At 37.9% G+C, this 25,976-nt stretch overlaps 1 protein-coding gene across 12 annotated transcripts in view; it reads left to right on the forward strand.

Moving 5' to 3' along the window:
• LOC114537829 (dystrophin-like) overlaps positions 1-25,976 on the forward strand; it is a 68,784-nt gene that overhangs the window by 9,531 nt on the left and 33,277 nt on the right. For all 12 annotated transcript variants that reach the window (XM_028558934.1, XM_028558938.1, XM_028558929.1 and 9 more), the window contains 33 exons: positions 418-585; positions 894-1,075; positions 1,307-1,451; positions 1,669-1,835; positions 2,197-2,359; positions 2,733-2,915; positions 2,990-3,145; positions 3,514-3,852; positions 4,288-4,608; positions 4,777-4,963; positions 5,483-5,619; positions 5,700-6,026; positions 7,990-8,310; positions 8,617-8,925; positions 9,408-9,728; positions 10,258-10,434; positions 10,970-11,119; positions 11,680-12,003; positions 13,101-13,425; positions 13,809-13,930; positions 14,237-14,521; positions 15,022-15,193; positions 15,754-15,902; positions 16,589-16,814; positions 17,476-17,726; positions 18,576-18,698; positions 19,181-19,381; positions 22,490-22,665; positions 23,250-23,400; positions 23,821-24,135; positions 24,476-24,740; positions 25,074-25,222; positions 25,596-25,928. In XM_028558934.1, the coding sequence (XP_028414735.1) occupies positions 418-585; positions 894-1,075; positions 1,307-1,451; positions 1,669-1,835; positions 2,197-2,359; positions 2,733-2,915; positions 2,990-3,145; positions 3,514-3,852; positions 4,288-4,608; positions 4,777-4,963; positions 5,483-5,619; positions 5,700-6,026; positions 7,990-8,310; positions 8,617-8,925; positions 9,408-9,728; positions 10,258-10,434; positions 10,970-11,119; positions 11,680-12,003; positions 13,101-13,425; positions 13,809-13,930; positions 14,237-14,521; positions 15,022-15,193; positions 15,754-15,902; positions 16,589-16,814; positions 17,476-17,726; positions 18,576-18,698; positions 19,181-19,381; positions 22,490-22,665; positions 23,250-23,400; positions 23,821-24,135; positions 24,476-24,740; positions 25,074-25,222; positions 25,596-25,928 (7,320 nt within the window). The remainder of the gene's footprint in view (positions 1-417; positions 586-893; positions 1,076-1,306; positions 1,452-1,668; positions 1,836-2,196; positions 2,360-2,732; positions 2,916-2,989; positions 3,146-3,513; positions 3,853-4,287; positions 4,609-4,776; positions 4,964-5,482; positions 5,620-5,699; positions 6,027-7,989; positions 8,311-8,616; positions 8,926-9,407; positions 9,729-10,257; positions 10,435-10,969; positions 11,120-11,679; positions 12,004-13,100; positions 13,426-13,808; positions 13,931-14,236; positions 14,522-15,021; positions 15,194-15,753; positions 15,903-16,588; positions 16,815-17,475; positions 17,727-18,575; positions 18,699-19,180; positions 19,382-22,489; positions 22,666-23,249; positions 23,401-23,820; positions 24,136-24,475; positions 24,741-25,073; positions 25,223-25,595; positions 25,929-25,976) is intronic.

Below are 25,976 nucleotides of genomic sequence, written 5' to 3' on the forward strand. Positions count from 1 at the left end.
AGAGCTATCCAGTATAAATAAAGTTAGTTTAGTTTACGTTTCCTCCTGTAGTAACACTGGATCAATAAGAGATGATCCTTACTGGACCTCTAGGAAGAACAGTTTAGAACTGATAGAACTATCCAGTATAAATAAAGTTAGTTTAGTTTAGGTTTCCTCCTGTAGTAACACTGGATCAATAAGAGATGATCCTTACTGGACCTCTAGGAAGAACAGTTTAGAACTGATGGAGCTATCCAGTATAAATAAAGTTAGTTTAGTTTAGGTTTCCTCCTGTAGTAACACTGGATCAATAAGAGATGATCCTTACTGGACCTCTAGGAAGAACAGTTTAGAACTGATGGAGCTGTCCAGTATAAATAAAGTCAGTTGGACCTCGCTAAAAACACTGGATGAATAGATATATTTCCTCTACAGGCTGAACCGGGAGAAGAGACGACATCATCTCAGGGAGAATGGGAAGACTACAACGACACGTTGACCGAAGTTTTGACTTGGTTAGAAAAGGCGGAAAAACAACTGAAAGGTCAAGCGAAGATCTCCAATGATGTCGATGTTGTCAAAGACCAGTTTCATGATCACGAGGTATCAGGATTAGATTATGATCTGATTAGGATTAGTTTAAAACCAGATTAAGATCAAGATAGGATTAGATTAAGATTAGTTTAAGATCAAATCAAGATTAGGATAAGATCGGATTAAGATTAGTTTAAGATTAGTTTAAGATTAGTTTAAGATTAGGATAAGATTAGATTAAAATTGGTTTAAGATCAAATCAAGATTAGGATAAGATCGGATTAAGATTAGTTTAAGATTGGTTGAAGAATAAATTAGAACTAGGATAAGATTGGGTTAAGATTTATGATCGCCGTTCTTTCTATTTTCGTGTTTAGTATTTCATGATTGATTTGACAAACCATCAGTCGAATATCGGAAGTGTTTTGGAGTTTGGAAATCAGCTGATCAGCGAAGGTTTGGTCGGTGAGAAAGAAGAACACCAGATTAGAGAACAAATGATCATGTTGAACGATCGTTGGGAAGCTTTGAGATTAGCAGCGATGGATAGACAGAGCAAGTACGTCTAGCTCTATCAGTTCTAAACTGTTTTTCCTAGAGGTCCAGTAAGGATCATATCTTATTGATCCAGTGTTACTACAGGAGGAAACCTAAACTAAACTAACTTTATTTATACTGGATAGCTCTATCAGTTCTAAACTGTTCTTCCTAGTGGTCCAGTAAGGACCATCTCTTATTGATCAAGTGTTACTACAGGAGGAAACCTAAACTAAACCTTGTTCTCCTACAGACTTCATGAACAACTCATGGATCTACAACAAAGACAAATTGATGAACTTGCATCGTGGTTAACAGCGGCTGAAGCAAAGATTGAATCAAGCGATCCAGTCGGCTCTGACGTTGACACATTAAAACGCCAAATTGACGAACATAAGGTACCGTATTAACTTACTAAATCGACTTCTCTAACAAATATGTTCAGTCAATAACCTTGCAACATGTTATTGACAAGCCACTGGCATTAAACAAGATGGGAACAAGCAGGGAGAGCACAAATCATCTCCTCAAAAAGTTGTTTAGAAACGAGTTTCCTTCAGATTTGGTGAGATGAAACTGGTATATAGTTTTCTATTTCACGTCTATCGTTTTTAGTCATTCCAAGACGATCTAGAAGCACAACAACAGAAGGTGAACTCTCTTACCCATATGGTAGTGGTGGTCGACGACAATGCCAACGACAATGCGACGGCCGAACTCGAAGAACAGCTTGGAATTCTGGGAGAAAGATGGTCCAGTGTTTGCAAATGGACGGAAGAAAGGTAGACAGTTATTCTGGGGCTGGTTGTATCAGGCCCGTTTAGCTTAAACTGTGGAAAAAGTCAAAATTAAATAACACTCTTACATCTCTCTTGAATGAGTCAACTTGAATACTATGCACTGAATATGTAGTTGTAAACAGTATCTTTGTATTAAGGTTAAAAACATTTAGTTCGCTTGTTGAATAAAACGGCAGACTTGCTTTCTATTTTGAACTTATCCACCGTTTAAGCTAAACAAGCTTGATACAACCGGCCCCTGGTGTTATTGAAGTGCATATTTAAGTTGTAAAACACAGCATATTTCGCCCCAACATTGTTGATTCAACATCTCGCTAATTTTGTGTTTCTTTACGAATTCTAGATGGGAGCTGCTTCAAGTTCTGCAAGTGAGTTGGCAGCAGTATACAACTGAGGAAGCCCGTTTGAACGAATGGCTGACTTCTAAAGAGAAAGAAATCGAAGATATGAAACGGATTGATGCCAGCGATATTGATAACGTTCACAGAACTATTAAACAACTACAGGTTCGCCAGAAATATGCGATCATTATTGAGCATTAGGGAGCTTAGTAGCACTGGATCAATAAGAGATGATCCTTACTGGACCTCTAGGAAGAACAGTTTATAACTGATAGAGCTATCCAGTATAAATAAAGTTAATTTAGTTTAGGTTTCCTCCTGTTGTAACACTGGATCAATAAGAGATGATCCTTACTGGACCTTTAGGAAGAACAGTTTAGAACTGATAGAGCTATCCAGTATAAATAAAGCTAGTTTAGTTTAGGTTTCCTCCTGTAGTAACACTGGATCAATGAGAGATGATTTTTACTGGATCTCTAGGAAGAACAGTTTAGAACTGATAGAGCTATCCTGTTTATTACAAAGTCTTTCTTCCTAGAAACTGGAAATGGAGATGGCTCGTCAACAGACGTCTTTCCAAGATTTCAATGATGCAGCCCAGAAAGTCGCGGAAAATGTCGACGAAGATTCAGTTTCTGTGAAACAAATCCAAGATCAGATGGAGGAGTTCAACGAAAGATGGAATTCACTTACTTCTCAAGTCACTCAAAGACTTACTTTGGTAAGATGCATTGTATGCCCTTCACAAATCTCCCTAGACAGATCGCGAGACTTATCAACAAGTTGTGTTTGTAGTTGAAGGGTCTGGATGTGAAGCTGACCCATCTCCGAAAAGAAGTTGATGAAACTCTACAATGGATGAACGACACACAGACATTATTAAATTCCCCAATGGCTGAAGCTAGCACTGCATCTTCCAAGGAACTTGGCGAGAAAAAAGAACTCATTCAGGTTTGTTTATAAAACTTTTAACCCATTAGCTTGCAATGCACCCAGATGTGGTCTACTTTAGTATTTTACTCTGTCTAATGTCAGATGATTTTACTCATCAGTGGAAGAGTACTGTCAGTTAATAAGTTAACAAAACTATCTGTCAGTGTCTCTTGTTAAACCATTAGCTTGCAATGCACCCAGATGTGACCTACTTTAGTATTTTACTCTGTCTAATGTCAGATGATTTTACTCATCAGTGGAAGAGTACTGTCATTTAGCGGGCATATTGCAGTATAAAAAATCAATATTTAATTCCTTTACAATTCAAAACGAAAACGCCTTGTGGGACAACGTGAAATTGACAAACATTTTTTCATTTCTGTTAGTCTTTGGACAACGCTGTGAAGAAGAGAAAAGCCAGCATCACGCGAGTCTCAAGGAAAGCCGAGGACATTATCACAGAAACGAAAAGCATTTCGTATCGAGCGACAACGGTTGAGCAGTTGTTGGCAGACTTTAATACACGCTGGGAAAGATTATGTGTTTTGCTTGAGGAGCGAAAAGCCAGGTTAACACAGGTCTCCCAAGATCAGAAAGTGAGTTATATCATCGAGATTATCACCACACTGGAGATTATCGTCATCGAAGCCGAGAAGGAACTGGACCGAATGGGAGAGATCCCGGATGACGAGGCTCGGCTCCAGGAACAGAAGAAGATTATCAAGGTATGTGGATTGACTGATCTCAAGCGTACACTGGATATGTCGCATGTTTCCATGTAGATCTCAAACACAAACTGGATAGGTCTTGATGATCTTATGATTGAAACTGGATAGATTAATTGCTGATCTCAAATGTTCAAGAATGCATGTGTCTGCTACTGATCTCAAAATAAAAACTGGATAGATTTCATACTGATCTCAAATCTACACTGGATATGTCATTCAACTTTCTCTCGTATGAAGATTAGATTAGAAGGCTATATCCTGACCTCAAAAATAGACTGGATATGTCTCCACTGATCTCATAATTAGACCTGGATAGTTCACTTGGTTCTCTAGGGAGGATTTTCTGCTCAACCCTAGAAACATTAAAGATTCTTTTCTCGTGAGTTTAGACTGTTTTCAAACTAACAATATTCATCACTTTTTCTATTTTAGCGTCTGGAAGAAGAACTTCAAGCGAAACAAGCTGAACTTGACAATCTTATGGCGAAGTATTCTGAGCTGGAAGCCCACCAGAGACCCGCTGAACTGGAACGAAAATTGAATCGCTTCAGAGAGAAATGGTCGAAGGTTTCAAACTTGCTTGCAACCAGGACAAAAACTTTGAACAATGCATTAGAATCAGGGCCACCAAGACAATACCTGGACGCCATGGAAAGCTTGTCTAAACTTCTGAAAGATATTGAAGAAAAGATCACTGTTGAGTTTAAATTAACTGACACCGTCAAGCTGGAAGAACAGTTAGCTGCCGTACGAGTAAGTCTGATAGAACTATCCAGTATAAATAAAGTTAGTTTAGTTTAGGTTTCCTCCTGTAGTAACACTGGATCAATAAGAGATGATCCTTAGAGCTATCCAATAAAACTAGAGTCGACATATCTGTGGATATCCTAAAAATTAATTTCATTTCTCTCGCCATACCAGGAGATGGAATCGAACTTGAAGTCCAACCAAAAAGTTTTGGATAATTTGAACAAAAGCAGCGAGAAAGTTACGAAGTCGCTGAGCAAGCCCAAGGCTGAACAACTCCGCCGAAATCTCGCTAGTTTGAACGACAAGTGGAAGGAAGTTATCTTGCTTTTGGAAAAACGACAAAACCAGATTTCTAAAGGTTTGTTCACTGTGTTGTTTTATGTGAATATTCAAACTACCATCAGTCTGTTTTACTCTGTCTAATGTCAGATGATTTTACTCATCAGTGGAAGAGTACTGTCAGTTAATAAGTTAACAAAACTTTCTGTCAGTGTCTCTTGTTAACCCATTAGCTTGTAATGCACCCAGATGTGACCTACTTTAGTATTTCACTCTGTCTAATTCCAGGGGCCGGTTGTATCAAGCCCGTTTAGCTTAAACGGTGGATAAGTCAAAATTAAATAACACTTACAACTCTGTTGAATGAGACAATTGGAATATTATGCACTGAATATGTAGTTGTAAACAGTATCTTTGTGTTAAGTTAAAAAACATTTAGTTTGCTTGTTGAATAAAACGATAGACTTGCTTTCTACTTTGAACTTATCCACCGTTTAAGCTAAACGGGCTTGATACAACCGGCCCCAGATAATTTTACTCATCTGTTAATAATGATAAAATAATTTCGGTTTTAATATTGAAAATACTTTTGCTTCAGGTATAAATCAAACTAGACAGTTCCAAAGCGAGATTGCTGGGTTAATGAAATGGATTGGAGATGTTGAAAGCTTCATTCAAGAGCAAGTTGTTGATGGCGATCCAGAGTCTCTTGAAGTCCAACTAGATCAGTGCGAGGTAAGCCGCGATTTTAAACCATTATTCAGCCAAAATACTCTACCGCTTTACTACAAATCCCTTTAACTATTCATTTCAAGGCTTTACAAGGGGATATTGGAAAACTGCAGCGCAAAATGGATTCATTACAGGAGACTGGTACCTATATTACGAACAAATCCGAACCCGAGTACGCGACGAAGGTGAAAAAACAGCTGAGCGATCTAAAATCAAACTGGGCAACCGCTGTTCAACAGTCGAACGAACAAAAAGAGAAGCTTTCCAAGGCACTGAACGATGCAGAGAAACTGGACCAAGATATCAAGCGCTTGGTCACGTGGATGAAGCATGCGCGCGCAGGCGTCGAGGATGACGAAAGCACACTACAGCATGCTGACGTGACGCAAGAGAGACTTGATCACTACAAGGTGAGTTTCGGGTCGTATTTTCAATGTTTTCATTCTGAAATTCGCTCGGTTTTTCATTCCTTGCATCAAGCGCTATGTTTTTAAACCCATATACACGAATGATCTGGAAATTCTGCACGTTTTTAGGCGTCTTAATTTGTTTAGTAGCTATGTCATCGCTTTGCAAATTCGCATCAACATTTAACAAGATTATACTGCCAGAGTTTCAGGTCTGCCGTGGCGATTTCGCGTTTATAAATCCTGCATTTTATAGAATTTAAACGAATGTCAAATGAAATATCTCAATATTAAACAAGGTTACTTCACTTAAGATTTTTATCTTTTTAAAATTCAGGATTCGCCTTGTCAAAATTACAAATCTCTGCGTAAAAAAGCGTGTAATATATATAAAACAAATTTAGGAAAATTAAACATTTATGGACCTAAACTGTCACAATTATAATAAAAAGCAGCGCACAGTTCGTTTAATAATAACAGCAGATATCTTTAAATTGTGTTTTGAAATTTTTACCGCGATTTTCACGAGCAATTAAAGATTACTCGCGTTTAAAAAAGATCCAGTGAATTCTGTTCCCGGTGAATTTTATTCAAAGTAATTTATCCCGGCAACCTAGCGCGTATAAGCAGTTCTTAAATCCGTTGTTTAATCGCATTTTGCTCAAACGAAATCCAAAAATAGTTTTTTCCAATGAGTACAGTACATAAATGTTTGATGAGAAAAACAGTAAATGTGGTTTGGGCAATTTATCAGCAAGCTGGTTAAATATGCAAGCTTCTTTGTGTGTTCATATAATGCATGAACTTTGGTTTGTTTTTATTATTACGCTTGTGAGATTGTCGTCCTTTGCAAAATGAAATCTATTCTTCTCCGCTGAGGCAGGTAATATTGACAGTTGATATTACGTTTGAGAGTATATGAGGTTCTTGCTTGAAGAAAACAAAGTAGAGAGTCATTGTATTAGACTTAAATTCTGTTGTTGCAACGTAATTACCTCGTGAAGAAGATAGCGTTTAGTTTTGTTTGTATTTGAACGTGTATATATAAAAACTATATATAACGTATAGTATAGCTTCTTCAGTGAATCGTTTTATCAACTATCATTGCTTGATCAAACGAGAACAAGAGTTGCATGAGAGTTGACAAGCGAGAGTTTACATGAGAGTTTCATCAACTATCATTGCTTGATCAAACGAGAACAAGAGTTGCATGAGAGTTGACAAGCGAGAGTTTACATGAGAGTTTCATCAACTATCATTGCTTCATCAAACGAGAACAAGAGTTGCATGAGAGTTGACAAGCGAGAGTTTACATGAGAAGTTTCATCAACTATCATTGCTTCATCAAACGAGAACAAGAGTTGCATGAGAGTTGACAAGCGAGAGTTTACATGAGAGTTTCATCAACTATCATTGCTTGATCAAACGAGAACAAGAGTTGCATGAGAGTTGACAAGCGAGAGTTTACATGAGAGTTTCATCAACTATCATTGCTTGATCAAACGAAACAAGAGTTGCATGAGAGTTGACAAGCGAGAGTTTACATGAGAGTTTCATCAACTATCATTGCTTGATCAAACGACAACAAGAGTTGCATGAGAGTTGACAAGCGAGAGTTTACATGAGAGTTTCATCAACTATCATTGCTTGATCAAACGACAACAAGAGTTGCATGAGAGTTGACAAGCGAGAGTTTACATGAGAGTTTCATCAACTATCATTGCTTGATCAAACGACAACAAGAGTTGCATGAGAGTTGACAAGCGAGAGTTTACATGAGAGTTTCATCAACTATCATTGCTTGATCAAACGAGAACAAGAGTTGCATGAGAGTTGACAAGCGAGAGTTTACATGAGAGTTTCATCAACTATCATTGCTTGATCAAACGAGAACAAGAGTTGCATGAGAGTTGACAAGCGAGAGTTTACATGAGAGTTTCATCAACTATCATTTCTCCCGTTTTAGGAAGTTCTTCATGAAGTGAGCAAGAATAATTCTGCAGTTGCTGAAATCAACACTACAGCAAACAAGCTGATCTCTCGTTCAGACAAGGCAGCCGCTGCTAATCTTCGCGAGAAAATCAGAGTCTTCAACACCGAGTGGGCAGAATTAAAAGCCCTTCTTAACAAAAAACAGCAAGACGTGTTAAAACTACAATCGGAAATAAAAACATTTGATCGTGCGATTGACCGGGAAACTGAGAGGATTGGGGAGATACAGAAGAACGTTCAGACTTGTCATGAGTCTGTGGGGAAAGATGACACAATCATGGAGAAATGCCTCAGGGTGAGTCTCCGTTAACAAGAGACACTGACAGATAGTTTTGTTAACTTATTAACTGACAGTACTCTTCCACTGATGAGTAAAATCATCTGACATTAGACAGAGTAAAATACTAAAGTAGGTCACATCTGGGTGCATTGCAAGCTAATGGGTTAACAAGAGACACTGACCGATAGTTTTGTTAACTTATTAACTGACAGTATTCTTCCACTGATGAGTAAAATCATCTGACATTAGACAGAGTAAAATACTAAAGTAGGTCACATCTGGGTGCATTGCAAGTAAAAAATGAAACGTTTTTTACTCTAGGCTCTACAAAAGCGGATGTCAGAACTTGACGAGGATGGTCCACAATCTCCAAGTACTCTCGCTCAGCAGTTGATCACGAAGAAGGTAGCTATGGTAACAGTGAAACAGCGCCTGCAGGAATACCAGAACCTCCTGGGTGATCTAAAAGAGCGGGTGAAGAATATAGAACAGATCCTCGAGGAGGAACTCGGGCGTCGGGAGAAGTCGAAGAAAGACATTGGAGTGATTAAAATATGGATTACAAAATCTATCCAAGTCATTGAACGCAAGCTAGACAGCAGCGAACCTGTGGATGTTACCACTATTGAGGTTGGTCTCAGTAGAAACCTTGACTAACTGGATAGCTCTATCAGTTCTAAACTGTTCTTCCTAGAGGTCCAGTAAGGATCATCTCTTATTGATCCAGTGTTACTACAGGAGGAAACCTAAACTAAACTAACTTTATTTATACTGGATAACTCTATCAGTTCTAAACTGTTCTTCCTAGAGGTCCAGTAAGGATCATCTCCTATTGATCCAGTGTTACTACAGGAGGAAACCTAAACTAAACTAACTTTATTTATACTGGATAGCTCTATCAGTTCTAAACTGTTCTTCCTAGAGGTCCAGTAAGGATCATCTCTTATTGATCCAGTGTTACTACAGGAGGAAACCTAAACTAAACTAACTTTATTTATACTGGATAGTTCTATCAGTTCTAAACTGTTCTTCCTAGAGGTCCAGTAAGGATCATCTCTTATTGATCCAGTGTTAGGACAGGAGGAAACTAACTATGATGGTTTTATTTGCAGGAATTGAAGGCCGACTTTGCTGAACATGAGAACATGCTCGAAGCTTTGGAGAAACAAAATCGTGAATTGCTCGCAAACGCTTCAGATAAACAGAAGAAGGAGGTGAATCACGCGATGGAAGAGGTCCATGCTCAGTGGAAGCTGATGCAGGCAAAATTTGAGGAGCTCAAAGCCAGACCATCTCGCGAAATGGAGTCAGAATTCGTGTCCTACCATGGTCAGATATTGTCTGCTGTGGATGGCATTGCAAGAACTTTGAAAAAAATACGCCTGACTTCCTCAGAACCGCGAGAAATAAAACTGCAGCTAGATGAATGCAAGGTATTGAAATATGATATTTTGTAGGTTCATGGTTGATGGATAACCGAAGCCAATTTATGTATTAAAACCTAAACCTTTTAAAGGGTTGTCTTCGCCATTGATTTGCTAAGTGAGCTTTCACGAGCGATTTGATTATTGCCCAAGAGGCCGAATTTTGGCCGCGTTTTTCTCAAACAATCCCGATTAGGTCTTTGGCTTGATTTCCAATTGCAAGGAAATGGTTCGCCAGCGAAATATTATTTGCAGATTTTGTTTTGAATTTTGACAGTAGTTTGAACAATTATTTCAACTTGACTTTTTGAAATTGAAAATAAAAAATATACAAATATTTCGCTATCGAACCATTCCTTTGCAAGTGGAAATCCAAGCTTATTCATAAATTTAAAATCCACTCAACCTTAAACTGATATTTATCTTCATCAAGTAAATTGCTCCAGTTTATGTCTGTTGAAATTTCGTAGTTAATGTTTATTTTATGTTGTTTTTCGTGCTTGCTGTTGAATGGTCTCTTTTGTCACTTATTTTTTAGAAATTGCAAGACGAGAACGAGAATTTGAAACGGACAATCGATTCGTTCAAGAGGACAGGTCAGAAGATTATGTCTGGAATTCCTGACGCGTCAAAAAAATCTGGAATTGAGAAACGCATCGAGGAAGTTGTTGAGCAACACTCTGATATGGAGGCAAAGTTGAAGAAAAAAGAACAGGTCAGTGAAGTATTCGCCTCGTTCAAATACTCTTCCACTGATGAGTAAAATCATCTGACATTAGACAGAGTAAAATACTAAAGTAGGTCACATCTGGGTGCATTGCAAGCTAATGGATTAACAAGAGACACTGACAGATAGTTTTGTTAACTTATTAACTGACAGTACTCTTCCACTGATGAGTAAAATCATCTGGCATTAGACAGAGTAAAATACTAAAGTAGGTCACATCTGGGTGCATTACAAGCTAATGGGTTAACAAGAGACACTGAAAGATAGTTTTGTTAACTCATTAACTGACAGTACTCTTCCACTGATGAGTAAAATCATCTGACATTAGACAGAGTAAAATACTAAAGTAGGTCACATCTGGGTGCATTGCAAGCTAATGGGTTAACAAGAGACTCTGAGAGATAGTTTTGTTAACTTATTAACTGACAGTACTCTTCCACTGATGAGTAAAATCATCTGACATTGATGAAATAGTGTTATTCTAAGAAAATCTCAAGCTAAGAGTCGATATTTCTTACTGTAGGACTTCACAGAAGCTTTAGAATTGTCGCAAGAAGTCGAGAAAAACATGAACGGTATTGAGAAATGGTTGAAAGACACTTCAATGGAATTAAACAGAAAAATACAGGGAGGATTTCCGTCAGATGTCGACGGAGAGCTGAAATGGAATAAGGTAACTTGGAGGAATTCTCGTCATATTTGTTTACATTTTTCACTCAAAGCCAATCAGAATGCGTACATTTTTAATACTTCATGTAAAATGGTATATATTGTACTTTTTATCAAAATTTATGCATTCTGATTTGGTTTCTGAAAATGTAAACAAGCTTGCTGATTGATCTAAAACGAAATTCCCCCGTGTTGAATCAGGTGTAGTCTTAGTGTAATTTATCGCACGTGAAATGTTCTTCAAAATGATACTTAGAAATGATACTGAAAAACAGAAATATCCGCTTGAAAAAGACGCCTAGTTTTTCATAAAACTTTGGTGAAAAATTGAGTCTTTTGACTGTGTGATATAGTAAATATTTTCGGCTAAGTTTTTCAATGGCAGAGCTAGTCATTGTCGTGCGTTTTTTATTATACATCTTCAAAACAAGAAAACGTTGTTTCATCAATTAATAATGATCGATTTTTCTGGAAACACACTTGTGTTATCGTCCACTGGTTTGTAAACATGATAACGCTGCCCTGTAAACAAGTTGCACGCTAAAATCGATTGCATCTCTTCAGAACCTGATTCATCAACTCACTCGCAAAATGGCTGAAGTTCAGAGCGTCTCACAGAAAGGCCGTGAGCTTGTTGATCTCAGCGAGACTGCCCAATTGGACAATCTTGAAGACCGTATTAACCATGTTAACGAACTTTGGGAGGATCTTAGCTCCCTTGCGGAGAAACGCCAGACCACACTTCAACATCAGAAGAAACAGGTTTCGGACTTTGAGAAAACGGTGGACGATTTGAATGTTTGGGTTGAAAGCATCGACAAAGCTTTGGCAGAGTTGAATAAAAATGAAATACAGAATAATTATACCGAAGCAAGGAGAGAATTTGATGTGAGTATGCTTTGGATAATCTTGGGCTTGTTAGAAGAATGTTTAGCTGATAGTCCAGTGTGAATAAAGTTAGTTTAGGTAGGTTTCCTCTTGTAGTAACACTGGATCAATAAGAGATGATCCTTACTGGACCTCTAGGAAGAACAGTTTAGAACTGATAGAGCTATCCAGTATAAATAAAGTTAGTTTAGTTTAGTTTTCCTCCTGTAGTAACACTGGATCAATAAGAGATGATCCTTACTGGACCTCTAGGAAGAACAGTTTAGAACTGATAGAGTTATCCAGTATAAATAAAGTTAGTTTAGTTTAGGTTTCCTCCTGTAATAACACTGGATCAATAAGAGATGATCCTTACTGGATCTCTAGGAAGAACGGTTTAGAACTGATAAAGCTATCCAGTATAAATAAAGTCCTGTAGTAACACTGGATCAATAAGAGATGACCCTTACTGGACCTCTAGGAAGAACAGTTTAGAACTGATAGAGCTATCCAGTATAAATAAAGTTAGTTTAGTTTAGGTTTCCTCCTGTAGTAACACTGGATCAATAAGAGATGACCCTTACTGGACCTCTAGGAAGAACAGTTTAGAACTGATAGAGCTATCCAGTATAAATAAAGTTAGTTTAGTTTAGGTTTCCTCCTGTAGTAACACTGGAAATAAGAGATGACCCTTACTGGACCTCTAGGAAGAACAGTTTAGAACTGATAGAGCTATCCAGTATAAATAAAGTTAGTTTAGTTTAGGTTTCCTCCTGTAGTAACACTGGGTCAATAAGAGATGATCCTTACTGGACCTCTAGGAAGAACAGTTTAGAACTGATAGAGCTATCCAGTATAAATAAAGTTAGTTTAGTTTAGGTTTCCTCCTGTAGTAACACTGGATCAATAAGAGATGATCCTTACTGGACCTCTAGGAAGAACAGTTTAGAACTGATAGAGCTTTCCAGTATAGATAAAGTTAGTTTAGTTTAGGTTTCCTCCTGTAGTAACACTAGATCAATAAGAGATGATCCTTACTGGACCTCTAGGAAGAACAGTTTAAAACTGATAGAATTTACATTGGATGTCGATTCTGACAGATGATTGCTTTTCTTTAGCGAATCAAACTGGACGTGGAAACTAAACAGCCGAAGTTTGAAGAAATGAAATCGCAAAGCGGCGACTTTTTGAAAGCGGGGACACATATCATGGAGCCGTATCGTCGATTGCTGGAAAGACGCTGGGATAATATTCAAATTAAGATGAGGGAACTCGAGTACGCTTTGAAGACGCGTAAAGAAGAGAAAGATATCATTGATGCGGGAAGACCTCGCGATGAGCAGGTGACTATGAGTAAGATGGTGATGGTGGAGAGTGCTGCTCCTGACAGCAGCGATGATCTGTGGTGGAGCGCTGAGGAAGAGGAAGTACAGAAAACGCCAGGTGAGGGATATATGGGGTTATATTATAGACTACAGTACCTTACTACTTCATACTGTACCATGATGTACCATAATGTACCATAATTTACCATGATATACCATGATGTATCATGATGTACCATGATGTACCGTGATGTACCATGATATTCCATAATGTTCCATAATGTACGATGATGTACCATGATGTACCATACTACCCCATCATGTACTATGCTGTGCCATGATGTAGGCTGATGTACCATACTGAATGTTGATGCACCTTACTGCCTCTTGCGTACCGTGATACATCATACTGTACTTCAATGTACAATACTGTCCCCTACAGTACCACGATGTACCCTACTGTAGTATGCCATACCATGTACATTATCATTGTTATTCTAGACGACTTACAACAAACGATGCGAGAAATATTTATTGAAATTCGCACAATTCAAGAAATCACTGAGGAAATAATTGTCACCCCTCGGGCGAAACATGACGTTGTTGTCGAACAGAAGATTAAGGTAGGAAAGCAAGTTAAACTTCTCTATAGTGTAGGTAGTATTCTACAATAAGCTGTCGTGGTTTGTGTCTGAACTACCTGAGAAAGATATCTCAAACGTGATGGTCTAGTGTAGGTAGTATTCTACAATAAGCTGTCGTGGTCTGTGTCTGAACTACCTGAGAAAGATATCTCAAACGTGGTGGTCCAGTGTAGGTAGTATTCTACAATAAGCTGTCGTGGTTTGTGTTTGAACTACCTGAGAAAGATATCTCAAACCTGATGGTCCAGTGTAGATAGTTTTTAATCGATACGACATTTTCTCTAGACCACCAATCGTCATCTTGACGATCTCAATCCGAAGATTGACCGAGTCTTGATCGAAGGACGTTCGGTGATCGATCGTGAACCAGACTTAGCCAAACAAGATGACACGCGAGAAGATCTTCTAAAGCTAACTGGACAATGGCTGAGGCTTTGCGATGTTCACAGTAAAAAAGTTGTCAAGATCAACCCGCAATGGTACCAATTCAGAAGCAATGTTCCCAGCACAAAATTATGGATCACATATATGGATAAGCATTTGAGGCAGGTTGAACCAGAATCTGGGAAGGTAAACATCCTGTGTGTTTCTAATGGTCGACTTGCGCTTTAGACTAATTTTGATGGAAGTGACTAGAGGAAAATAAATCACAGCTAAAAGATCTTACTTAAATTAGTCCAAATGCAAAGTTTGGCTGCAAAATTTTGTAAAATACGGAAAATATAGCCATGCGAAGTTGGGAAATTTTGTATACTTTTGTATTACCTGCGGAAATGTGTAACTAAATTAGTTGCAAACTTTTGGCCGCAATACAAAAGTATACAAAAATCGTCAACTTCGCATGGCTGTATTTTCCGTAATTTACAACAACCCCAGCCAAACCTGGCAGTTTTACTAATTTTAGTAAGCTCTTTCAGAAAACGTCCTTTTTATCGTCGATGTAAGAAATTAGTCTACAGCGCAAGTCGTTCATTCTTTCTACAATTTCAGAAATGCTTTATAAGTTAGGGGCGTTTTAAAGTACGGATTGATGATGATCAAAATCTGAGCAAATTTCATGTTCTTTTTAGAAAGTTCTTCATGACGATGATCTTCATAGAGAAGTTTTGGAAATTGTTGAGAAGAAAGTGGAAGATCTGCAAGAGCGTGGAGTGGAAACAGTTCCTGAGAAAGATTTGCTCATCATGAGAAAGAAGCTACAGTTGATTGACAACCGCTTTGACCACTATAAGAAACCACAAGGTGGGCACAGAAATTTGACATGATCCTTACTGGACCTCTAGGAAGAACAGTTTAGAACTGATAGAGCTATCCAGTATAAATAAAGTTAGTTTAGTTTAGGTTTCCTCCTGTAGTAACACTGGATAAAAGAGATGATCCTTACTGGACCTCTAGGAAGAACAGTTTAGAACTGATAGAGCTATCCAGTATAAATAAAGTTAGTTTAGTTTAGGTTTCCTCCTGTAGTAACACTGGATCAATAAGAGATGATCCTTCACTGGACCTCTAGGAAGAACAGTTTAGAACTGATAGAGCTATCCAGTAAATAAAGTTAGTTTAGTTTAGGTTTCCTCCTGTAGTAACACTGGATCAATAAGAGATGATCCTTACTGGACCTCTAGGAAGAACAGTTTAGAACTGATAGAACTATCCAGTATAAATAAAGTTAGTTTAGTTTAGGTTTCCTCCTGTAGTAACACTGGATCAATAAGAGATGATCCTTACTGGACCTCTAGGAAGAACAGTTTACAATTGATAGAGCTATCCAGTATAAATAAATTTTATCAATGATATTGTTCCAGGTTACAAGATATGTGTGTATACTGGCGATGATAAAGATGCTGGAACCAGAGCCAATGCTTACATCAAATTGTTTGGAACAAAGGGAAGAACAGACCAACTTCATCTGCGCAAGTCTGAAACGAATGATGTCCAATTTCAACCTGGGCAGGTAGTGTAGATTTGCATTGCTTTAGAGTAGGTTAAGTGGCATTGAGGAAGGTTGAAAGAGAATAAAACATTGCAAAGCAGTAAGTACTAGACTAGTCAAGGCTAGTATTAGTAACAACAGTCAACACTCAGTCAGACTAGCAGTACTGCAATGATCAACTGACATTGAGGAAGGTTGAAAGTGAAACACTGAATAAAACATTGCAAAGCAGTAAGCACTAGACTAGTCAGGCTAGTATTAGTAGCAACAGTCAGCACTCAGTCAGACTAGCAGTACTGCAATGATCAACTGACATTGAGAAAGGTTGAAATTGAAACACTGAATAAAACATTGCAAAGCAGTAAATGCTAGACTAGTCAGGCTAGTATTAGTAGCAACAGTCAACACTCAGTCAGACTAGCAGTACTGCAATGATCAACTGAAATTTTGGAAAGTTGAAAGTGAAACACTGAATAAAACATTGCAAAGCAGTAAGCACTAGACTAGTCAGGCTGGTATTAGTAGCAACAGTCAGCACTCAGTCAGACTAGCAGTACTGCAATGATCAACTGACATTGAGGAAGGTTGAAAGAGAAACACTGAATAAAACATTGCAAAGCAGTAAGTACTAGACCAGTCAGGCTACTACTAGACGCTAAACTCTGCAAACTACATATGTTCATGTTGCAATTTTTCTGTCTTCAAAGGTCGATGTTTTCACCCTCGACGGTGTCCCATCTGTCGGCGAAGTCGAGAAGCTCCGAATATGGCACGACAACACAGGACTGGACCCCTCGTGGAAGCTTCGTAGTGTTTCGGTGCAAGATCGGACAAACGGTGACGTGTACCTCTTCAACTGTTATTCTCTTCTAAGCAAAGACGAAGGATCCACTTTGGATGACATCAAATGCACTGGAAAGGCAGAACCAAAAGGTAAGCGACATACAATGGATGACGTTTTCCGGCGAATATGACCATGGTCGTATTCGTCATTTTCTGGCGAATTCGACCATGGTCGTATTCGTCATTTTCCGGCGAATTCGACCATGGTCGTATTCGTCATTTTCCGGCGAATTCGACCATGGTCGTATTCGTCATTTTCCGGCGAATTCGACCATGGTCGAATTAGTCGTTTTCCGGCGAACTCGACCATGGTCGTATTCGTCATTTTCCGGCGAATTCGACCATGGTCTTATTCGTAATTTTCCGGCGAATATGACCATGTTCGTATTCGTCATTTTCCGGCGAATTCGACCATGGTCGAATTAGTCGTTTTCCGGCGAACTCGACCATGGTCGTATTCGTCATTTTCCGGCGAATATGACCATGGTCGTATTCGTCATTCTCCGGCGAATATGACCATGGTCTTTTTCGTTATCTTCCGGCGAATATGACCATGGTCGAATACGCCACTTTCCAGACTTTGGTGATTATTTTCTTCTAGTTACTACGATCAAAAATTAGTCTAAAGCGCAAGCCGTCCATAGGCAATTTTTCACAGAATTGATAAAATGCTCGCTCAATAGTCATATTGCTGCTAGGGTCTTCGGAAACGTTGTATGTGAACTAATGTTTTTTTTCCGGGCCATTTCAGAGGCGGATGATGCGATGATGGGTCGACACAAGCTCTTGACGGTTTCCTGGAGGCAATATACTCCGCCCAAGGAGCGCCATCTCGAAGCTGACGAGAAAGACGCTGAAGTGCGCATGTCCCCTGGATGGCAATTTGTGGATGAAATCAAACAAGTGTTTGAGAAGATCAGAGCGATTGAGAACGATCTGGGGGCACCTGAACTGCACGGAGGAGATTACGAAGACTTCTCGAAGCAGGAAGACAAAATTAAGGTGACTGTAGTTTAGAACTGATAGAGTTATCCAGTATAAATAAAGTTAGTTTAGTTTAGGTTTCCTCCTGTAGTAACACTGGATCAATAAGAGATGATCCTTACTGGACTTCTAGGAAGAACAGTTTAGAACTGATAGAGCTATCCAGTATAAATAAAGTTAGTTTAGTTTAGGTTTCCTCCTGTAGTAACACTGGATCAATAAGAGATGATCCTTACTGGACCTCTAGGAAGAACAGTTTAGACTGATAGAGTTATCCAGTATAATAAGTTAGTTTAGTTTAGGTTTCCTTCTGCTAGTAACACTGGATCAATAAGAGATGATCCTTACTGGACCTCTAGGAAGAACAGTTTAGAACTGATAGAGTTATCCAGTATAAATAAAGTTAGTTTAGTTTAGGTTTCCTTCTGTAGTAACACTGGATCAATAAGAGATGATCCTTACTGGACCTCTAGGAAGAACAGTTTAGAACTGATAGAGTTATCCAGTATAAATAAAGTTAGTTTAGTTTAGGTTTCCTTCTGTAGTAACACTGGATCAATAAGAGATGATCCTTACTGGACCTCTAGGAAGAACAGTATAAATAAAGTTAGTTTAGTTTAGGTTTCCTTCTGTAGTAGCACTGGATCAATAAGAGATGATCCTTACTGGACCTCTAGGAAGAACAGTTTAGAACTGATAGAGTTATCCAGTATAAATAAAGTTAGTTTAGTTTAGGTTTCCTTCTGTAGTAACACTGGATCAATAAGAGATGATCCTTACTGGACCTCTAGGAAGAACAGTATAAATAAAGTTAGTTTAGTTTGGGCTTCCTCTGGTAATAACACTAGAATGTCTGCGTTTCTTTAGAAAATTGGTGAATCAATCGACAAGCTTCGTCCAGAAGTTGATTCAGTTTTCGATCGTAGTGAAATTGCTGTGCAAGACTGCTCAGGCAAAGAGGCTGAGGCGATTGAACAAGCCCTAGACAAGGTAACCTCACCTACGATCAGGCGATTTAACACACAATAGGCTTGCCCTCACCGCAAAACTGCGTGATTTTTGAAGACGCTCAAAGAGCTATATTTGTTGTTGGACGGAAACAATATTCCGTTTGATAGCAATTAGTTCGCGATAACATCTCATTTGATGATATAGCGGTGATTACTTGACGAAATTCTGACGAAATCTGACGAATTTCACTGCGATTTATCTCACAAATCGTGCTTAAAACGATCCCGAGAACTCTTCAGACGAGCTCATTGTTTATTCACCTGAGTTATTTTGAAAAGACCAATCTTCGCTCTGAAAAGCGTACAGCACGTCGAAAATTTAGAAACCTTTCTTGTTGTTTTGAAAAATGTCGTGAAAATAATGCATATTTAGGCATGAACTGATGTGATTATTAAACGTCCCGTTTGAGGGATATTTTGCGAGATAAATACGTTGATACAGTTACAAAATCTTTTCAAAAGGTCCAGTCTCGTTGGAGTAAGCTTAATCGCGAATACAAGTCGAGAAAAGGTCGTTGGGAGAACGCGGTTGCCGTTTGGCAGAGGTTCCACAAGGATATCAAAGATCTCACATTGTGGATAAACAATGCTGAGAAAATTATCCGGGAGACGAAATTACCCACCGGAGATTTGGACATCGACCGGGCGAAGCAGCAACAGGGGGTAAGGAATCAATTTTTATTTATTTTCGATTATTTTTGCTACAGAATTTAGGCCTAATAACGAAGTATAATCGTGTTCTCAAAAGTTGACGGGGCTTCGCTTCAATTTATATACTGCAGGCTACAATTTATATATACCTAATCTCAAGCCGAGGGGGAATACGTGTTCTTATCTCTGCATTGATTTTTTATCTGCATATAAACGCTTTCAGCTTCAGGCGAACTGGGAAATTAACTTTGTAACGGAAACATTTCTGATAATTCAGTCGTTTCTAAGATTGCCCTCTGGTGAAAAGGCTGTTTATCGCGGAAATAAGTTTGTTTCAAGGAATGCAAAGTGTTCTATCTCTCGCGGAAACCTGCCCAGTGGCAATGTTTATATAACTGGTTTATTTGCTTTGTATACGACTCTACCTTCGGCTTCACGCCGAATACATTTAGGAGCCTATATATAAACATGAAAATGCTTTATTCTGAATGCGAAATAATGTTTCCAACTGCATGATTATCTCTTCTGTTTGTATTTGAAATCGTGGCAAAATATTGAAATAAATAACCCGTATATACACAAGAATATTTCCTGATGAATTTGGCGAGCATTTTCGCTAGCGAAATTTTCAGCTAAATGTTAAAATGATATAGCTGTACAAAGATCCTTTCTTTTCTTTCCATCAAACCTTCACAATTCGCTAAATTTTCTTCTGCAATTAAGATGAATTTCAAAAAAAAACAACTGGAAAGTGAAGTCTGCTCTTGTTTATCAACTGTCATATTCACAAGAGTCTGTCGCAGAATCGAAAGCAAATTTAGATAGAATATTAAAACTTGCACGCCTCGTTATGAATAAATGATTTTTGAACAAGTTTAGGTAAAACTAAACGACGAACGCTTATATATTGTTGTATACGAGGCAAAAATGTAAAATTACCCTTGCATTCGCAATTGAAACGTTTTTCATGGTCAATTCAAAGATTAACAAGACTTTAAAGCATTAAAATATCTTAAAATTTACCTTCAAATGCAAATAAATTTATCGCAGGAAGGCTCTCAAGTATTATGAATTGATTCGTACGGTTTGAATTGGTTTTTTTAGCAAGTATGTAAAAAATTAAAAATATTACGCCAAATATGCGGTTAGCATCTTTCCTCAACGATCTAGTTTGGGTTTTGTCCAAAGCCTACGGACTTTTATGAGACATTCGCGGCAGCTTTAAAACATGAATTTAGCAATTTCTTCAGCAATCTATAATCAGGATGTAGCCCTTATATTATTGCATATATCAATCTTAAAATACCGCCGTCAGATCAAGTAATTTGACACGAGAATAAGCGATATTCCAGCGAACTGCGGTCAAAATGTTTTTATATATCATATTGCATTAAAACGTTAAACGAGCAATCACCAGCGCTTTTCATCGTTTCAAATTTACTATCGAAGACAAGCCTATTTCATTCGCACCTGAAGGTAAGTGCTAAGCGATTGATATAGACTGTCGAATGAAAACACACGATATTTGTAGCGTGGTTACTTTTGATCATCAACACTGGATTAATGTAACTATGTGATATATACAAATATTTGCTATCATTTATATCGATATTGCATGCTTCACTCGCTATTAAAATAACCCAGACAGTTTAAAAATACTACAGTTTCAACATTCATTTGAAGGCAATTTGTTGCTCAAATACAATAAAAAAGCGCGCTATCGTTATCTTAACATGTAACCTAATAAAGCTTTAGATTAAGCCAATTTTCGTGGCAAATTTCTGTTAAAATATCAGGTTTTTTGACTCGATATTGGATAGACATATATCACTTGTATCGAACCATAGTTTCGTAGCGTTCTTTGACACATACAGCGAGAAATGTATCAAGTTTTGAATGAAAATGTTTGGGTAAACCTGTCTAGCGATGCGATTGTTAATTCTTTAACTAATTGGGGATTAGAAGACGATTTTATTAATTTGAAACTTTTTAGCTTCGGGGGATATATGTGTCTTTTGAAATATCTGTATTAAATAGTTCTATCAGTTCTAAACTGTTCTTCCTAGAGGTCCAGTAAGGATCATCTCTTATTGATTCAGTGTTACTACAGGAGGAAACCTAAACTAAACTAACTTTATTTATACTGGATAGCTCTATCAGTTCTAAACTGTTCTTCCTAGAGGTCCAGTAAGGATCATCTCTTATTGATCCAGTGTTACTACAGGAGGAACCTAAACTAAACTAACTTTATTTATACTGGATAGCTCTATCAGTTCTAAACTGTTCTTCCTAGAGGTCCAGTAAGGATCATCTCTTATTGATCCAGTGTTACTACAGGAGGAAACCTAAACTAAACTGAATAATTTTTATACTAGAGACTCGACAGTGTACCAGACATTAACATTTTATCTGGGGTCATTTCAATTGAGCCCATTAACCCACGATAAATATCCCACTGTTACCTAATACATATCAAAATAATTGCTGCCTCATGCTGTATTGACAAAGGTTGCGAATTGATGATGAACTTTGTTATTTGAGCTTTAAGGTGATAAAAACGTCTTGCTAATGGCATATGGTCTTTTGTTTACATAGTAAATTTTTAGTGAAGCTCGCGGTCTTCAGCGCATTAATCAATGAACAAGTTACTTAATCAATATTGTATTACAACATTACAACTTCATCAGCCGAAACTGTTAGAGGTCCAGTAAGGGTCATCTCTTATTGATCCAGTGTTACTACCGGAGGAAACCTAAACTAAACTAACTTTATTTATACTGGATAACTCTATCAGTTCTAAACTGTTCTTCCTAGAGATCCAGTAAGGATCATCTCTTATTGATCCAGTGTTATTACAGAAGGAAACCTAAACTAAACTAACTTTATTTATACTGGATAACTCTATCAGTTCTAAACTGTTCTTCCTAGAGGTCCAGTAAGGATCATCTCTCATCAATCTTATTTAACTGACAGCAATCCCAAAACGCAAACATGTTTTTACCCTGGTTGTCCCACGCGAGCCAAAAATACAAATAAATCCGAATAAATCCGATTATAAATTTTTCATTCTCAACTTAATACCTCGCGGCTTTTTAAATATATGTATTTTCTTTTTTGCAGCCGTTAGAACAAGCCATAGCAGATCATCAGAGCACCGTAACAGCTGTTAATACAACCGGTGATGAAATTATTAAAAACTCAAGTGTTGTAGAAGCGGAAATACTCAGAGACAAACTCGATGCGTTGAACAGACGATGGAAGATAATCTGTACTGAAGTCGCTGACCGCAGAGAACGGTAAAAAATGAAATGAGATTATATCCACAATAATATTTTTATCCCCAACGTCTCCTGAGATTCAATATATCTCCTAAAAGACTTGCAGGAAAGCTCTCAGCTACAGTTGAAACTATGGTTTCATCCTATCAAAGATGTCATTTTACTCATTTTCGATTTGTTGACAAATAGTTGGCCTTTTGAAACCGTATCAAGTTTTTGGGAAAAAGTTTAGCACATCTGGGGCCGGTTGTATCAAGCCTGTTTAGCTTAAACGGTGGATAAGTTGAAAATAAAAAGCGAATCTATCGTTTTATTCAACAAGCGAACTAAATGTTTTTAACCTTAATACAAAGATACTGTTTACAACTACATATTCAGTGCATAATATTCAAGTTGACTCATTCAAGAGAGATGTAAGAGTGTTATTTCATTTTGACTTATTCACCGTTTAAGCTAAACGGGCTTGATGCAACCGGATCGAGTCGAGAACTTGAAGCTAGTTTAAAAATGCCATTAATAACTTCTCAACAGGCTGGGCACATTCAGTGATAACATGTCTTTAAAAACAAGTTCTTAAATTTTGTTTTAAATTCGTTTTTCAGGTTCCACGAGGAAGATATGGAGTACGAGGAGTTTGCTGACGAGTGTCGAGATTTGACACAATGGATGAACGAGGTTGAGGTGACCTTAGCTCAACGAGATCCATCACCTGCTGATGAAGATGGTTTGAAACATCAACTAGAGAAAGTCAAGGTTTGAACTGATAGAGTTATCCAGTATAAATGAAGTTAGTTTAGTTTAGGTTTCCTCCTGTAGTAACACTGGATCAATAAGAGATGATCCTTACTGGACCTCTAGGAAGAACAGTTTAGAACTGATAGAACTATCCAGTATAAATAAAGTTAGTTTAGTTTAGGTTTCCTCCTGTAGTAACACTGGATCAATAAGAGATGATCCTTACTGGACCTCTAGGAAGAACAGTTTAGAACTGATAGAGCTATCCAGTATAAATAAAGTTAGTTTGGTTTAGGTTTCCTCCTGTAGTAACACTGGATCAATAAGAGATGATCCTTACTGGGTCTCTAGGAAGAACAGTTTAGAACTGATAGAGTTATCCAGTATAAATAATGTCAGTCTAGACTTGACTTTAGAAACCGACTCAATCTTTCTCAGGATCTTGAAGATGAAATGATTGGTAAGGAAGAAACAGTTCGTTCAATTCGCAAGACAGGGCAACGTCTTCAAACGAAGCCAATCCTATCGCAACCCTCACAAGAGGATGTCAAACGACGGATGGAAGCTGTTGAATCTCACTGGCAACGCATCAAACTCGCAGTGCCGAGAAGACGGAAAAGTATTGACGATAAACTCGCTGATCTAAAGAAGTTCTTAGAAAACCTCGAGGAACTTTACATCTGGACGTCAACCTCGAGAGATCTCCTCGACACCCAGACCAGCCTTGGCAAAACTCCGGACGATAATCTCGAGGTAAACTCAAAAGTTGACGAAAGGCTTTGTTTACAAAAGCCTTTCATCTTCCCCGAACCGATAAACGGCAATTCTTCCAAGAACAGAGAAGGAAAATAGATAAAAATTGTTGGCTATGAAATGTTTTTGGCTACAAAATGATAAAAAACACAATATTTTTGAGTTTTGCACAGGAAAACTTGAAATAAAAATTTTCCCGCCAAAACTTTGAGCGGTCTCTTTGGGTGATTAACGGCCGTTTAAATTGAGATTTTAAAAAGAAAACTAGTAATATTTATAGATTTCTTTACTCCAATCGCTTTGCAATACGATAAACAACATAAATGTATTGTTTTTTCAGGATATTAAACGAAATCTTGGCTCAAGACGACCAGTTTACGATCAAGTCAATAACACTTACGAAAAGTATCAAGAAGAAAGCATTCTGTCCACAACCGCCATTCCAAGCAACACGCATGAAAAATGGCGAAAGATGAATGCCGACTGGGGAACGATTTCTCGATACATTGATCAACCTAGAATGATTATTGAACAGCCTATAAACATTTCTGGAGTACAAGCTGTCTGCTCGACGCCAGATATATTGATCACACAAGCCGATGATGGTATGGAGATTTTTATGTGATTGCTTTGCCTACAAATAGTGACGGATCGTTTTGTTAACTCTTTCACTGATGAGTAAAATCATCTGTCATTAGACAGAGTAAAATACTAAAGTAGGTCACATCTGGGTGCATTGCAAGCTAATGGGTTAACAAAAGACACTGACAGATAGTTTTGTTAACTTATTAACTGACAGTACTCTTCCACTGATGAGTAAAATCATCTGACATTAGACAGAGTAAAATACTAAAGTAGGTCACATCTGGGTGCATTGCAAGCTAATGGGTTAACAAGAAACACTGACAGATAGTTTTGTTAACTTTGCTTTGTTACAGACGAGAAAACGACACCATGGCCGAAATTCGACAAGGCAGTCTCCGAATTGCACGACTGGCTGTCTCTGGTTGAAGATGTTATCAAAAATCAAAGAATTATGTTGGGAAATGTTGATGAAATGCAGAGACTAACGAACAAACAAAAACAGGTGCATTATAACGTGTTGATAAGTAATTAGTTGTTTAAGTAACTACTATGGGTTAATGATAAGTTTGGTAACATTAATATAAACACTAAATCTCGGCTTACTTGATCGAAATATACGACAAAATTATTCAAATCTTAGGCTCACATTATAACTGTATAGAAACACAGGAGAAATGTTTTCTATTTCTTTTATAAAAAGATTTTTTACAAATATTATAATTCGATTCAATTACAAATTCTCATTACATTACTTCGCTTGTCAATTTCGGCGGGAAAAATTCCCGCGTTTTTATACAGTTATAGAAACACGCCTTTTGACCAATCAACGCGCACGTACTATAAATATTATGTTATAATATGTTCTGTTTCTTAAGTCTGTTGAGGATGAACTCCGTGGAAAACAATATCTTCTCAATGATATTTCGGAGATGAGCTTCAAGCTGGAGGAAGAGACTGAGAACGAGTCGCATAAGAACATATTACGTCACCAGATCCAGTCCCTCAAGGAACACTGGCATAACGTCCAGCAACAGTCGAACGACTGGTTGAACAGGATTAATTTGATGTGGGATCTTTGGAGGCAATATGAACAGATTAAGAACGAGCTAGAAGCATGGCTTGCTAAAGCTGAGGAGAGATTGAATAACGCAGAACGAACCACTGGGAATACTGTTGCTGAACTTGAAGATCTTCTCCAAGAACATAAAGTGAGTTGGTTTCCTCCTGTAGTAACACTGGATCAATAAGAGATGATC

This window comes from Dendronephthya gigantea, unplaced genomic scaffold (genome assembly GCF_004324835.1).
Source record: "Dendronephthya gigantea isolate DGI-Jeju-01 unplaced genomic scaffold, DenGig_1.0 000165F, whole genome shotgun sequence".
NCBI lineage: Eukaryota > Metazoa > Cnidaria > Anthozoa > Malacalcyonacea > Nephtheidae > Dendronephthya > Dendronephthya gigantea.